This window comes from Chenopodium quinoa, unplaced genomic scaffold (genome assembly GCF_001683475.1).
Source record: "Chenopodium quinoa cultivar QQ74 unplaced genomic scaffold, ASM168347v1, whole genome shotgun sequence".
In the NCBI taxonomy this organism is placed as follows: domain Eukaryota; kingdom Viridiplantae; phylum Streptophyta; class Magnoliopsida; order Caryophyllales; family Amaranthaceae; genus Chenopodium; species Chenopodium quinoa.
In genome coordinates, this window is record NW_018742733.1 from 2,162,700 (window position 1) to 2,179,645 (window position 16,946).

The 16,946-nt window shown below is 33.9% G+C and overlaps 2 protein-coding genes across 2 annotated transcripts; both read right to left on the bottom strand.

The window, feature by feature from the left end:
* Positions 1–3,864: 3,864 nt before the first annotated feature.
* LOC110723794 lies at positions 3,865–6,739 on the bottom strand. The gene has a single exon (XM_021903167.1). It carries the CDS (start codon positions 6,443–6,445, stop codon positions 4,166–4,168), a length of 2,280 nt encoding a protein of 759 aa, XP_021758859.1. The 5' UTR covers positions 6,446–6,739; the 3' UTR covers positions 3,865–4,165.
* A 7,969-nt stretch (positions 6,740–14,708) lies between these two features.
* LOC110723796 lies at positions 14,709–16,677 on the bottom strand. Its single transcript, XM_021903169.1, has one exon. It carries the CDS (start codon positions 16,472–16,474, stop codon positions 14,774–14,776), a length of 1,701 nt encoding a protein of 566 aa, XP_021758861.1. The 5' UTR covers positions 16,475–16,677; the 3' UTR covers positions 14,709–14,773.
* Between the last annotated feature and the right edge of the window lie 269 nt (positions 16,678–16,946).

Consider the following 16,946-nt stretch of genomic DNA (forward strand, 5'->3'; position numbering starts at 1 on the left):
ACGAACTTTTGGGCTGTAATTTGCAAAAAAAAAAAATTAAATAGCTGCAATTTGCAAAACACAAACTTTAAATGGCTGCAATTTGCAAATTTTCCTTAATTTAAATATATATAAAACAAAAAATTGAAGTAAATATAGAAATTAGGAATTCGCCACTATGTAATCACATCAACCCAACTATCTAGTAATCACATCACTATGTAATCACATCTCCCCCCTTCAAAAAAAAAAAAAAAAAAAAAAAAAAAAAAAAAAAATCACATCAACCTAACTCGGCCAATCATATCATATATTCTTTTTTGTATACCTTCCCAATCAAAAAAAGTGATGAATTATGGATAAATGAAATACGTACACTATCTAGTTGTTGACTTATTAGTTGTTACTAGGAAGTATGTATGTACTTACCTGAAAGAAAAACTGCCAACATAATGGTTATGATGAAGAAAGTGGTTGACATCTTCGCCATTTTTATGAACTTGATGATACAGTACAAATTAAGCTAATACGGAGTATATCTAGTTGATGGAATGAACAATGAAGATTATAATCTCATTTCATAGTCAATGCTTCTATTTATAGATAAAAACTAGGAAGTACAAGATGATCAACTTAATTATAGTATATTTTTAGCTTCCGAAATCACATTATATTACAAATTTTAAATATATAATTAATAGTGTCAATTCATTTAATTTTTTAAGCTAAAGATCAGATAAGCCACTTTTATTGACCGTTTTTTCCTTCTTTTTGTTCAAAATCTAGGCATTTCGTTCCCTTTACGTCTATGTTTATTTGTTAATTGTACCTCCAAAGCCCATCACTAATCTATTGTCTTTTCATAATTTTTAATTGGTATTATGGTATAGTAGATTAACTAGATTTTCCTACTACTTTAGCGTGTTATATTTTTCAATAAATATGTAATCTATATCTGTAATTATACATTAAAAAGCGTTTGTAATTATGTTAAAAATATGGTTTGTATAACATTTGAACCCACAACTTCATGTTTAACTACTATAAAAAGTTATTCACAAAGCTATTGTTGTATTATATGTTATTCTTTCAAAAATCAAATTTAAATAAGGATATAAATCATGAATGACAACATTTATACAACCATTAACTAAAAGAAAGTTACTCCGTATGAATCATATAAACTAAATATACCTTAATGAATCAAACGATTTACCTCATAAATAATTATGAATGACAACATTTATACAACCATTCAAGTATGAGGTCCTAATTTTATGAAAAATTGTTAATTTTTTACAATTTTTTTAATTGATAATAAACTCGTATTTTTGTCGAAACAAACAAGTTGAAGTATAAATTACTAAAAGCACTTGAATCCTTAGTTTCGTGACAAATTAAACGTAATCCATGACGTATGTAGCAGGATTTGGATTCGAAGTAGATTTCGCATCGCCGCAGTCTTACTCTTTGTTCTTAAGCTAAAATAACAAATATGTTTAAGGTTTCCTTTTAGTGTAAAATATTTTCAAATCCAAACAAAACTAAATTTTTATTGAAAATATTTACATTAATTTAAACGAGACCTAAGTAAATTCAAAGTTTTATTTCCATTCAAAATCTTTGTATATACAGAGTATATTATAAATTTCATTAATTTTCCTTTATTAATTGAAAATGTACCAAAATTAATTATGGAGTTTATTTTTCATATTATTTATTACTTCGTATACAATTTCACTTGAATTTCTCCGTGCATGATTTTAATGTTTAGTCAATATTCTCTCTTAGCTTCCCAATGCCACATTAATGACTTTGTTCCCTTTTTTTTCTCTCTCTCCTTCTTTCTTTTTTTTTTTACTATTTTTTTTTTTATTTTTTTGATTTGATTTGTTGTGAAAAAGTGAACTATTCAATGTAAATGAGATTTAATGGTTTCTCTCACATCAAAATTTGCTTTCTCAATTTACCTCCTGATTCCCTATTCAATGCATGTTTTGGTTGGTGATGGAAAAAAAATTTAAAAATGAGAAAAGTGAAATTTTAGTGAATTTAATCCTCCCACAAAATATAGAAAATAAACTATCACTCTCTTTAGTCAATCGTATTAAAGTGAGGGTTTTATATTAAGTTCTCATATGAGCAAGGATATAAAATAATTTCTTTGAAAAAAATAATTTTTTCATAAGGGTTTGTTCACATTTATTGAACTGAGTTGAACTGAATTGATTGGAGTTGAAGTAAATTGAACTGAGTGGAGCTGAACTGAATTGAACTTATTGGAATTGAACTGAACTGAACTGAATATTTTATGAGAGAAGGAAATTAAGAGCTAAACTGAATTGAAATGAAATTAAAGTGAAGTGAACAAGCCCTAAAATTATACAACTTCATATGAAAAATAAATTTGCATGTGTATAAAACAAGCACCTACGAGTAGATTATAGAGCATGCACTATCTCTATTTTTCTTTGTTGGGCAGCCCACAACAAAAGAGGCTATAATTGCTCAATCTGTTTAATATCTTTTTTTGGTTTAGTTTAATACTTTACCTCATTGATAACCAAATTGTCGCAGAATCGTAACTAAATCATCAATAAAACTGGTTCGTAAGCATGACATTTTTGTAAATAAATCAACAATTGTAAGGCTTATAGTTAATAAGAAGTTGATGATTTATTTAATGCATGCCACTTGAATTATCAATGAGAAACTTGTTTTTTTTCTTCTAAATACTCCATACCTAATATTGTTATGAAGCATTTCATAAAAGTATAAATTCCATAAAAGTATGTTCAAACTAGGTTCATCATCTGGCAGTAATAGGGATTACACATTTACACCATTTGCCCATTTGGTGATAAAAGTCAATAAACTATAATAAGACACTGTCCACCCAACAGCTAAAAACCAAACATTAACCAGTGTTCAATTTGAGAAAGACAAGGATAAAACAACACAAAATCTTTTGTACAGAGATTCTTAAAAGTAAACATCTCTATCAACTTTTATTGTAGGATACCAGTAAAAATGGTTTTAAGTCTTTCATGCATTATCTTTCAAAAAAAATAAAATGTCTTTCATGCATTAATAACTCAATCTTTCATTATTTTACTATAGCCAACACCTATATATAGCAACTGTGAACCTGTTGTGATGGGGCTATATCTAATAATGTATTCTGCTTTATTAATGAACTCATTTATAATCTGTTTAGTAATGTGTTTTAAGAGGCTTTAAGAGTATTTCCCCTGTTTCGATTTTGTACTAACACCTTGGGATGTTAGCTTGAAAGTTGAAATTGATAAAGATAAGATACGCGATGCCAATGGTGATGCATTAGCTCGATTATTCATACTATCGAGTTAGTACAAAAAATACTCGAACAATCATCCCCTTAACTTATTGCCTTTAGTTGTTTATCCTCGGAGTGTAGCCTATACTCCTTTAGTGATTAGTAAACACAACCACTGCATCTAAGGTTTGTACAATAACGTGTTACTAATATTAATTGGTAACAACAAGCTTGAATCAACTCTTGTTATGTTGAACCATAAAATGGAAACCATGACATTAAACATTAATCAAGCAGTGTCCATCATCCTTTTCATACTAAGTGGACAAGAAATTACTCATACTTCGTATATAATAACAGAGGATTTCTGTTCTAGTCGAGGGTATTAAAACAAGTCAGGGACTTATATTATCAACGATACTATACACGATGAATTACAACAATAACAAAGGGAGGAGAATTTAGAATTTTGGCTGGTAGAAAAAGGCAATGTATGGAAAAAGGGATCAAAATATTTTCAATATTCTCAAGAACTAACCACCCAGCATATCATACATTATAAGCAGATATGAGTATACAACAGACAGTTCAATTCGATGGCTTCAAGATCATATGTTCATAAAGGGTAAAAACAAACCAACATATATTCATATATGCACTAATTCAAGATCATATTTTCGCAACATTCAGTATGATTCACATGTAATTTTTGTATCAGCTCAATGATTTACCAAAGAGAAATCACATCAGACTTCTACTCAACCTACTGTTATCATCCATATATACAAACCTTTGATGAAAACAGCTTTAATGTTGTAAGGTTTAGTGCAATAACATACTAATATCTACTACCTAGATCGGTTCAATATATGCATCAGCTAAAATGATGGCTTAGAACAAAAAACTCTGTTTGATTTTGCTTGTATATTGAGCAATCAACTTGTCAATCTCTTGCATTTCAGCTTTCTTGGCTAGAATAGACTGATCTTCATCTTCGTCGTCTCTTCCACAACCCCCATTTTTTGCAACCTCTATAGATGCACCATCATTTGTCTGCTGAAATCCACACGCCACCAGTTCACTCTTCTGCAAATTTTCACCAGGTTTCGTCTTCAATGACTTTGCTGGTCTGGACTCGATCTCAACAAGTGAAGTATGTAAGGTCTGATAAGAACAACTTAGCAACTGCTGCCTATTTTCAGGGGATTCAATGCATTCTTTCTTTACCAGAACTTCAGACTGCAATTTATACCCATCCTTTTTCTCAACACCCAACTTAGGTTGCTCATAAGATTTTTGTGGAAATCCTGAAGGAAACTTATGATTACTGCCAACACTATTCGGCGTAAAACCAGGAGGGACATTCAATATATTACCAACATTACTCATAGTTGTATATCCAGAGGGCACATCTGCCTCTTTGCAAGCAACAACAGATTCGCGAGGCAAAACTACAGGAACATCAAACTTGTTACCAACAGTCTTTGGAATGAAACTAGAAGGCAGCTCGAAATAATGATCAGCATTGCTATTCTGTGTCAATCCAGGATGCACAAATGCCTTTTCGGAGGAAGCATTAGACTTGGGTGGGAATCCTGGAGGAACATCGAGATCATTACCAAAAAGTTGAGTCAGAAATCTTGGCTTTAAATCTATGTCAAGAGCTGCAATGCTCTTATCAATAGCATCATTCACCTTTCTAATTTCTACACTCAATCTCTTTTTTGAACTCCTATTCTTCCTCACGACGCCACACCAGGCAGCTGGCTTCATTAACACACCCTGACGAAGCCAGTTCAAGTACCTCAAGGTAACTTGTGGCACATAAAACTTTGATGGAATATACAAGATTTCATCATTTGTAGGGTTAGTGTAGTTAATCCAAGCCAATTGTACAAGCTCCCTTTTCGGTATATCAGAATCCAACAAACCTCTCTTAACTACCTCAGGCACATCTTGATCAAACCCAAACTGCATAGCTACACGATTCGGGTTATACTTTTCGATTGTTTCCAACCCCACCAAGTCACACACCCTCAAAAATCGAACCATCGATTTAACATCATCCCCTAAAACACCATTCATAATAACCCACTCCTCACAATCTCGATAAAACATAGGCAAAGGTAAATTATCAACATCCTTACAATACGGCCGCCATTCGAAAGAATGTCCAGCAGATAGCAACAAGGGCCTCACATTCCCTATCTCACTCTCATTAACACCATGCCATCTAGCCAACCTTGGCTCCCCCAATTGAACCAAAACCGGGCTCGGTCGAAACTCAGGGAACCTCTCCCAAGCCCAAACCTGCACCGATTGCAAAGGTGCCCAAACAGTCACCTTAACAAGATCATCAAACCCATCACCTTCAATACCAACAGAATTCACCATAGTAGATTTCAACAAACTCAAATCCCTATAAATACTAGCCAATACAGCAGGAGCAAGAGATCTCTGAAATCCACTAGCTAGAATAATAGCAATCTTAAAATACTTTTTCACAATAACATCACAAGGAAAAGTAGGCAATACAAACCTCGAAAGCCAGTAAGAAAGGAAGGCTTCGTGCTCGATACCGGAATCGAGGCCGTGTTCCATGAAATACTTCATCCACTGACCATGTAAAGCCTTCTGAGATGGCCCCTTTGACATCTCTTTATGTGCATCAATCAATTTATTCTCAATAACAGCAAAATGATCAGTATTATCAGACTTGGAAACAGAGTCCTCTAAAACAGAGTACCCTCCTAAAACCATAACATCTTCCAAAGAAATTGTTGCTTCACCCCAAGGAAAAACAAAAGTATTTGTGTTACAACACCATCTTTCAGCTAAACTAAAGAACAAATCTTCATTTCTGATGATTTTATACTTTGATGAAAGAATTGCTTCATAAATTCCTGCTCTTTTCCAGATAAACTGGTAAGATGGATGCAGTTTATCAACCCATGAAACCCATGATTTTGTTGGGGTTTTCCAACCATTGAAAGTACAATCGATTAAATTGGGTCGAAATGGGAGAGAAATTGAGGGTAAATTTGGGGTAGAATCGAGTAAATCAAAAGTGGGTTTGATGAAATGTGCGATTTTTTTGGTGGGTTTTCCTCCTTTGGAAGAAACCATGAGTTCTTCTCTCTCCTCCATGATAGTTTGAGAGTGTTCTGCCATTTTTTTTGGGTTCAAGGTGAAGAATGGTGTGGGTAGTACTGAAGCACAAACAAGGTGAATGGAAGGTGGTCTTGCTTTGTTTGTTTGTTGAAATCAATTTGGGTGATACGGTACGAAGTACTACGATTTTTGTTTTTTTTACAACAAATATTTTAACTTTGGATAATTTAGGGAAAGTGGATTAATGAGGAGTGTAACACTATAATTATTAATTTTCATACATCTCCTTTTTCCAACCTTACCATTAAAGTATATTGAGATACTCCCTCCGTGCCCTTTTGATAGTCGCTTATGGACAAATTTTAGTCCCAAAATATTCACCTCATTTGTTTTTCCCAACAACTATTAATATTAATATTTTTACTAAAATTCCCTCCAATTTGCAATAATATTTGTGCAAATTTAACTTTCTCATGTCAATTTTGTTTTCCATGTACTTTTATTGTTTTATCTCTCTATTTTTTTGCACACCTAATGTCAATTTACTTTTTCAATATAATTTAACTATTCTTTTTTTGTGTTTATTAATTCCCGTGAAAAATATCCTTAAGGGACTATCAAAAAGGGATGAAGGGAGTAATTTTTATAAAAATAATTTAAATAATTATACTCTCTAAAATATTCATTTACTTATTTGCCCCTATTAACATTAATTGCCTTTATTTTAAAGAAAAAATTGAAAAGAATAATTCCATCTTTGACACATCTTTTCAAAATAATTTCACCTTTGCGTATTCCATAAATAATCCCACATTTTTACCCCATATTCACGAAATAAAGCTCTTCAACAGGTAAACTTTTTCGTTTTCTTGAATTCACCTCTTCCCACCTTATCACCTTCTTTCATGGCAACCCATCCGTCACCATCATGGGTACCATCCCTCACCCCCACCCCCACCTCTGAACTAAACTAGCCCTAACCACCACATCACCACCGAGCTGACCCCCATCCGAAACTCAAGGGGTCGGGGCTGCCATGTCCAAACATCACACCCAAAACCACCACCTGACCCCCAACCCGAAACCCTACCTAAATTGGCCGATGTCTGGGATCAGCAGCGACAACCCACGGAAACACCCAATTTGGCTGATTTGTGGGTTGTATTGCAAATTCTAGGTTGTCGGGATTGTTGTTGGGCTAAATTGTGGAATTGTATTGCGAATCGGTGGTTGTGGTTGTCGGGATTATTTTTGGCCAGCGGCAAGTTGATGATCTGACGGGAAATTGGGTCCAGCAGGGGAGAGAATCGGAGAAGATGCTGAAATTAGTGGGGTAGGATGAAATGGGTTGTGATTCTTGTGAATCGAAGTCCTCCATTGAAGGGGAGAGAGTTGGTTTCAGTGAGGACACCGTTTTGGCTTTGTGCTTGATGCGGTAGTGGTTGTGGTGGTTGCAGTGGCGGACCCAATTAAGTGACATGGGGGACAGATTAAAAAAAAAAAAAAAAATTAAAAAAAAAAAAAAAGTGAAAAAAAAACAAAAAAAAAAGCAAAACGCGACACTGCTACAGAATGAAGAATAGCCAACAACACTCAGTCTTCACTCCTCCAATTCGCCATTGCATCCACTGAGATCGACCGTCGAGGCGTGCGTCGCTGTTCCACCAACCAGGCAACCACCGCCCTGCTGCATCGCTGCTCTCAGTTCCTCACCACTCACCAGTTCACCAAGTCACCACAACACCACTTCGGTCTTCGGCAAATCGGCAGTTCGGCAACCTCTTCACTAGCTGCGTGCACCGGCACCGCCTGCGTGCAACCAGACAACCACCGTCTGACCGTCGAGCCTCGGCCGTCTTCGCTTCATCAACATCAATGGTATGTCTTGCTATTTGCTAACCCTAATTCGAAATTCCCAATTTGAAATCTCCAATTGACAATTGTTAACCCTAATTTTCAGATTTTTCTTTAATTATTGTTAATTTTAATTGCAATCTTTGTTGAATTTTAATTTTAATTGCAATTTTAATCTTAGATTTTACCGTTTTATTAGTATGCAATGATGTGAATTGTGGAAATTGATATATATTTTTCAATTTAATTAGGAAATGTCAAATGATTCACCTAATTCAAACAAATCCAAGGCTACTAGAAAACAACCCGATCTTCGACAATTCATGTTTAAAAGAAAGAAACTCCATGAAAATGAGTCCAACAACTCCCCTTCATTAAGCTCCCCTCAAAGTCAAGAAGATGATATGGAAATGGGTGGTTCAAGTACTTGTAATGTACCATTTAAAATTTTAATACTAAGTATTAACCAATTTGTGTGTTTGAGTTTTTTTTTGTTTTTATTTTGTGTTAAGTTTTTTGTAAGTTAAGCATTTTGTCCCCCCGAATTGAAAATCCTGGATCCGCCACTGGGTGGTTGTGGTAGTTGTTGCTACCGTGGGAGGGGGAGGGAATCCGGGAAGATGGTGGCTACGTCTGGCTTTCCAGGGATTGGTTGGGTCTGCCTCATTGGCTGGTCAGCGGAGGCAGCTCTGGCGAGGCATTTACTCTGGCAGGGGTAGGAAGAAGAAGGGTTATTTTTTTTTTTTGTTTATTCTGTAAATTTTTTTCAAAATTATATATAAAACTTATTTAAAAGATGATATGTGTCAAATTACCTTTTAAAACAGGTTATCAATTCTATCAACCGGTCAATAAATTAAAAAGAATCATTTGAGAATATGGGGTACAAAAATGAGATTATTTTGAGATGATGTGCCAAAAGTAAGATTATTTTTTTCAAATTTTCCTATTTTTAACTCTCTTTTGAGAAGTTATTTTTACTCCCTCTGTTTTTAATATTTGCTCCATTTCTCCACTACTTTTGTTTTTACAATTTTTTATTCTTCCACCTACCCCACTACTTCCATATTTTATTATTTTCTCCAATTTTTCCTAAAATTTCGCGCATAGAGAAACGGGACAAGTATTTAAAAACGGAGAGACTAAAATTGTAACAATGATTTCTTTCAAAATAAAATATGATTTCTTTCAATTTTAGTTATAAATAAAATCATGAATGATTTGCAATTACTGAGAAGTAATTTTAATTTTAGGACAAAGCTCCTTATTTTTTTTCTCATTTACAAGTAAAACACTTATATAGTTGACAGGCTAAAACTAAAGACGGCCCCAGGGACGTTGGATAATATAACATAAAGAAAAAAATATTAAATTAAAATGTTCATTCCTAAATTAACTCCCTCTGTTTTTAAATACTTGATCCATTTTTCATTTACAGATGTTTTAAAATACTTGCTCCATTTCCATATTTGGAAAGCTTTTGCAATATATAATTTACTTCTCTAACTTAATTAGTGGGCCCAATATAAATCATATTTTACTAAATTTTTATTCCCTCTCCTCCAATTCTCTCTATAACTTTTGTTTTTTTACAATTTTTTTTATTCTTTCACCTACATTGTTATCTCCATATTTTATTACTTTATTTAATTTCTCCTAAAACTTCGTGCATGGAGAAATGGAGCAGATATCTAAAAACGGATGGAGTACCACTTTAGAAAATATATTAAATGCTTATCTAACGCTATGGGCATTCGTTAGCAAGGCGGTTAATAAAATTACACTAGTTTTTGGGCCCGGACGATGCCCCATATTATATTATTACATGGAACTGATCAGTAATATATGTTGTAATTTATGATTCAAATTCTTTCTAATTAAATTTGTTGTTCATAATGTCGTATGTTATATATTAATATTTTGTATTCAAAAGATCACATAAAAAATCACATAGCTTGGTGGTAAAACAATTAGTTCTATTAGTTTTTTATTATTATTATTATAAGTGCATGACATGTAATAAAAACAAATGGAAGGGAGAGCTTCATGGCGTTATGAGTAGTTACATGAGCGACGTGGCGTAATGAGAAGAGTTTGTGTGACATGTGAACGTTGTTAGAAATGCCTTTCAATATATTACTCCCTCCATCCCCAAAACTTTGACCCTTTTGAGTTGATTTCGCAGTTATTAAGATATTTAAATAAAAAAAATAAAAACATATTGAAAAGATATATGTACATGGGGTTTGTAAAAAAAGTAGAGAGATAATGTATTAAAAATATATGAAAAAACAAAAATTTATATGGGGAAGTTAATTTTATACAAATATTGTTGTAAATTGGTGGGTATTTTAAATTTTTAATACAAATGGGTTGATCATTTTTAAGAATAAAATTATGCCAAAAGGGTCAAAATTTTGGGGACGAAGGGAGTAGTATAGATTTGTTACATATATTTTGACTCCTTATTTGCATATTCTTCTCCAAAATTACATACGATGTATAATTCTTCTTAAATTTACCTTCTTTTTTTTTTAACAAGAGCTCTCCTGTATTTAGGGATATTTATCGTTAAAATTATGCATTGACAAGCGTAATTGTTAAACGAGCCTGGGCCACACCCGTTACAACTGTCCACTTTACACGATCACGGAGGTTCCACCTCAAAACCATATGGAAATGAGGAAAGTAGCCTCTTAGCCTTATAAAGTGAATACAACTTTCCTATTTTTTCAATGTGGGATACACATCCCAATACAAACTCTCGCTTATAAACTCAATCAATTTGGGACAACACACCACTCACATATAGATTTTCTCATGGGCTCAATAGTGATAAAGGAATCGTGTGGTATTTTGATGATCTTATTAAAATTAAGTATAGTACTTCATAGAAATTATTTGATCTAATTATAATATATTTTAGTTGTAAGTTAAAACCTGGCCTCTATTAATTTCTTATCAAAATAGTTAAACCTATTTTTGCTACATTTATTTTAGGCAAAATTGGCCTCAACACTATGAAATTTGGCTTGGGTGCACTCAGCACCCTGAACTAAGAAAAATAGCCAAAACACCCTAAAGTATTAGCATGGGTGCACTTAGCACCATACAAGAAAATTTCCGGCCAAAAGTGGCCGAATTCCGGCAATTTTTTTTTAATAAAAAAATGTTTTTTTTTTATTTTCTTATTATTATTATTATTATTATTATTATTATTACAAAAATACCTCGATTTGCGTGTTGTTATTTTTTTTTTTACGGAAATTAAGGTTTTAGGGGTCATTTTTACCCTTAATGAGTCCAAATTAAGCTTGGAATTCGCAAAAAAATAATATAAATACCTCGTTTTGCGTGTCGAGTAATATCTCGATTTGCGTACTGTTATTTTTTGTGATGGAAATTGTTCGGGTAAGGTTTCGGGGATCATTTTTATCCTTAATGGATCCAAATTAAGCTCGGAATTCGCAAAAAAGTAATGAAAATACCTCGTTTTGAGTGTCGAGGAATATCTCGATTTGCGTATTGTTATTTCTTGTGATGGAAATTGTTCGGGTAAGGTTTTAGGGGTCATTTTTACCCTTAATGGATCGAAATTAAGCTCAGAATTCGCAACAAAGTAATGGAAATACCTCGTTTTACGTGTCGAGGAATATCTCGATTTGCGTATTGGTTTCGGGGTCATTTTTACTCTTATTGGGTCCGAATTCAGCTCGGGATTTGCAAAGAAAATACCCTGTTTTACGTGTCAAGAAATATCTCGATTTGCGTGTCTTAGCTACTTAGATATTCTCGACACGCAAAACGAGGTATTTCCTTTTTTTTTGCAAAATCTGAGCTAAATTTGGATCCATTAAGGGTAAAAATGACCCTTGAAACCTTACCTGAACAATTTCCGTCAAAAAAAATAACAACATGCAAATCGAGGTATTTTCGTAATAATAATAATAGTAATAATAATAATAATAATAATAATAATAAGAAGAAAAAAATAAAAAAATAAACATTTTTTATAAAAAAAACATATTTTTATTAAAAAAAAAAAATCGCCGCGATACGACTACTTTTGGCTGGAAAATTTCTTGTATGGTGCTAAGTGCACCCATGCTAATACTTCAGGGTGTTTTGGCTATTTTTCTTAGTTCAGGGTGCTGAGTGCACCCAAACCAAAGTTCAGAGTGTTGAGGCCAATTTTACCTTTATTTTATGTAAACTAACCCTATCTAAACTTATTTTCCTCGTACTAATGTAAATTAAGTGAACAAAATATTTGGATATAATTTTATTTTACTTTTGGTTACAAAGAATTATCTTTATGATTAAGCAAGCAAGAGAATGTTCCACGCAATAGTTATGCTACATGGATATGCAACCATCTATCTTACAAAACTGTACTTCCTCGTTCAAAAATTTATTCCTCATAATTTTTCATATACGATTAAATATTTCCTTTTTTTTTTTTTTTTTAGAGAGCCACAAGGACGGGGGTGAGAATCGATCCCAGGATCTCCCGAAATCCGGAGGGAAACTCTAACCACTTGAGCTATCCCTCACTCTCACAAATAAAGTTTTTTTTTTTTTTTTTTGACACGCCTTCAAGCTTAGCTTTATTACACAAATTAAGTTTTCTATGCATTGATTTCACTATAATTAAATATACATGTAAGGCTGGAAACTTGGGATTAAGGCCTTAACTCATACGTAAATTTCCCAAATTTCCAAAAACCCCTTCTCTTGCTTTTTTATTTATTTTTTAATCAAGGAAACAAAAGCCCTTATCCTCTTAAACCAACTCTTAAAAGTAAAAAAAGTACTTTTGTATCTACTCGTAGTAAAATTATCCTCTTAATTTTAGTCCAAATAAATCTACAAAAATCAAATTTTCCTCAAATATTTTTAAGAAAGTCGGCTAACTATGGTTTTAGTTTTCCTTTATAAATAACTCAATTCCATTATCAAATTGTTCTTGTATATTTCCAAGTCTTTATTTTATTTTAGGTGATTTTAATTACTATTCAAAACACACCAATTTCCTTCTTAACTTTCTAATATGAGTCCCAAATCTTCTGATTTGCCTCGACCCCTCAAAGGTGACGCTAGTAGTAGTCGTCGTGGTTGTACTCATGATCGTGGTCGTGATCGTGCAAGGGTGAAGAAGGTGGAGATCATTAAAATACAGTCGTATAAACCCAATGTAGCACCGAAGAAGTTCTACAAGAAACCAAGAATGCGTGTGGTGTTACCCACTGAGCGAATCCGCATCCGCTGTCCTAAGGGTTGGGATAAGGTGACCGACGAAGAGTTGATTGCTTATTTTCGTGATGACGAGGATGATTCGAGTCAGGATATTTCTCTAGAGGAAGACATTGATGAAGAGCCAGTTAAAGTTCCCAAGGAGGCTGTTGTTGAGCACGACACTGAAGACAACGTGATCCCCAAGAAAACTTAGAACCAAATTTGGTGTTTTGTTTGTAGTAAAACTGTTAGGTATCTGATATGTGAAGTTTATATATGATTGCATAAATGAAAGTATTATTGCAAGATTTCTTTATCTTTATAAATCTGATGTACAACTCTACAGCACATTATTATTTGAATGGTTTCAACAATCTTGTGTGATAATTGTATGCATATTTTGATCAATTGATCTTTTTCTTTTTGTTCTTGTTGATTTCATGTAGTGTAAGCACTTGGGAAATTAAGCAATTTCGTTCACAAATTAAAACCCTAATGAAATCTGTTTATACTTGAAGCCAAATTTAGAAGTACAGTACAATTTTTGGCTGATTTTAAGAAATATGCAAGTGTGGTTTGAAGGAGGGCTCCCACAATCAAACATTCAGACAGAAGGATCTAAGTGAAAGTCATTTTATCAATTATGGCCGATATAGGTGATGCCATGGTGGTGGTGAGGCCGTGACTCGTGAGGGCATCCCTGCTTTCTTGCTGCAGGCCTGCAGCCTGTAGGGACTAAAAGTTATAGGCATATGGTGGTGATGAGGCCGTGACTCGTGAAGGCAGAAATAGGCGAAGCTACGGGCCTATGGCAACCCCTTTTGGTTTCCTAGGAGCTCAAAGGCCAGTGAAGTTTTGATTGTTGTGCATTGTACATTGTCAAAGCCATTATTAATACAAGGGAGTATGGTAATTTCTGATAGCCCTTATGATTCGAGACGTGATATTAAGTTGTGCTTCTTTTTTATGTAACCATATAGCTAATTGTGAGCCCATACCAAACATATACTAGCAAATTAGGTAACACCAACATAATGCTACACTATTTCTTTCCTATTTTCGGGTTAAGGGATAGCATAGGTTACATAATTAGTGAACATTGTTGTGCTTAATAAAAGAAGAATGCTTGGACAGTTGCAAAAAAGAAGATTTTCTCAATTTAGGCAAAATTGCAAATAGCACCTTAATGCATTAATCAGCAACAAAAAGATCAAAGCACATAGCTACATGCATTTTCATGCTTCATAAACTGAGAAACAAATCAGAATGTACAAAATTCGAGTGACATACCATTGATCATCACAGCCAGTAATTCTCAACATGAATTGGACTCCCAAACGAAATACCGAACTTTTTTACCTTTTTGACAGCCTTGTTTGAGCCATTGAACAAGGGGTAATCAGCTGAATCCCCAATTCTTCTTTTCAACTTCTTTGTACTACTCCTTGACAGGATAACATCTTTGCACTCCGGTTTCTCTGCCATCTCATCATCTGAATCCATAACCACCAGGCCTTCCAGACTTTGTACTTCATCCTTAGTACCATTGTCACCAGTCTCACCACCCGAAACATTCAGGATTTCACTCACGGGACTAACAGTTGCTGCTGGTTCAAGTGAATCACTGCCCTCATTACAATTCGATTCTGTTTTCACAATGTCACTTGTTTGTATCGGCCTCTTATGATCATCATCCTTGCACACCTGCTCAAGGCCTTCAATAATCGCGTTTCCATGAGCACTAATTGATCCTTCCCTTACTATGCTATAACTCACTTCAGATGGCTTTTTAACATCAAGCAATCTGACATTTCCTGATTTTAAAGGGCTAGTTATTCTAGCATCAACCTTAACCTTATGACCAGATTGACCACATTCAAACTGCATCATGACCCTACGAGGCTGATAAGTTGCAGTACAATCAATCCCAATCAACTCCTGAGGTAGCAAACACACTTGAAATGCTTTCAATTCATCATCAACATCACCCAAATAACCACACAATATCTTCCCAACATCAAGGTCAATAGACCTATACCGCCAATTCACCAAATCTAAAGCATAAGGCTGCCAACAAAAACTCTCACTCGACGATCTTATTTCTCTTCTAACATCAACCAAACTCCCCTTAAATCTCACCTTATCCCACCTACCAATCCTAGGCTGCCCTGAACTCAAAGGCCTAGCTAATTTCGACCCTAACAAGGGAAATCTTTCGAAAGCCCAAAGCTGCAAAATCTGAAATGGACCAGGAACAGAAACCTCCTTCTTAGCAGAATCAAAATCAGCAGCATGTAGAGTAAGAAAGGTCATGTTCTGATACAAACAAGCAAGAACAGCAGGAGTAAGAGCGATCCTCGCCCCTCGAGCAAGGCGAATAGCAACCGGAAAACCATGTGATCCTACTGATCCATCATCAATGACAGGAAACACAAACCTAGAAAGCCAAAATGCCAAAAATCCCACATGTTTCATTTCATCATTCTGTTCATTAAAATACTTAATCCAACCATTACTTTCATTACTACTAATTGACAGAGCATTTTTTACACTATGCAATTTTGATTCGAGATTTTTATATGAACCATCAAAAGCAGAAAAATTCACATTTTCTCCTAAAACAGGCAAACCATACAAAACACTTACATCTTCCAAAGTAATGGTAGCTTCACCCCATGGAAAATGGAAAGTGTTTGTTAAAGAACTCCAATATTCAACTAAACCCAGAATTATATCTGGGTTAGGTTTAATTTCATGTAAAGAAGAAAGAATTCCATCACAAATACCTGTTAATTCCCATATTTTGGCGAATTTGAGTGATAATTTCTCGACCCAATTAGCCCAATTTTTATGGGGTTTTTTCCAACCTGGAAATTTCACCTTAATCGGCCATTTTCGAAGGTTTTTTTGCTCGAAAATGTCAGACAAAAGAGGGTTTTTTTTGGGGTTATTGGGTTTTTGACATGATTTTAGGGTTTTTGGTACTGATAATTTTGCCATTGGTGATGAAAATGAGTGGGAATTTTAATGGGTTTTTTGGGATTTAAGGGAAGAATCAGTAAAATGGCGCGAAATTAGATTGTTTTTGAAATATAATTAATTTTTTTTATTGATTTGACAGGTTATTTTAATGGATTGAAATATGAAAAGTGTCTTCAGGAATTCTTCTGCAAAGATTTCTGGACAAGTTTCATATCACGTTCCCATGTTACTTGTTACTCTTGTTAGTGGGTTAACCTAGGCCTATATATGGCTGCATTTTTTTTTTTTTAGGAAAATTTGTTACAAACCACCTTTTAAAGTGTCTTTTTTATTTAAAACAACCTTTTAAAATATTTTTTGCAACTTCAGACCACATTAAAAAAATTTTTTACAAAAGGCAACCCAATGCAAGTTTCCGGCGTTGACTAAATCTTTTCTGATGTTGACTACGCATGTGCAAGACACGTGCCTCATATATTACTTCATACAC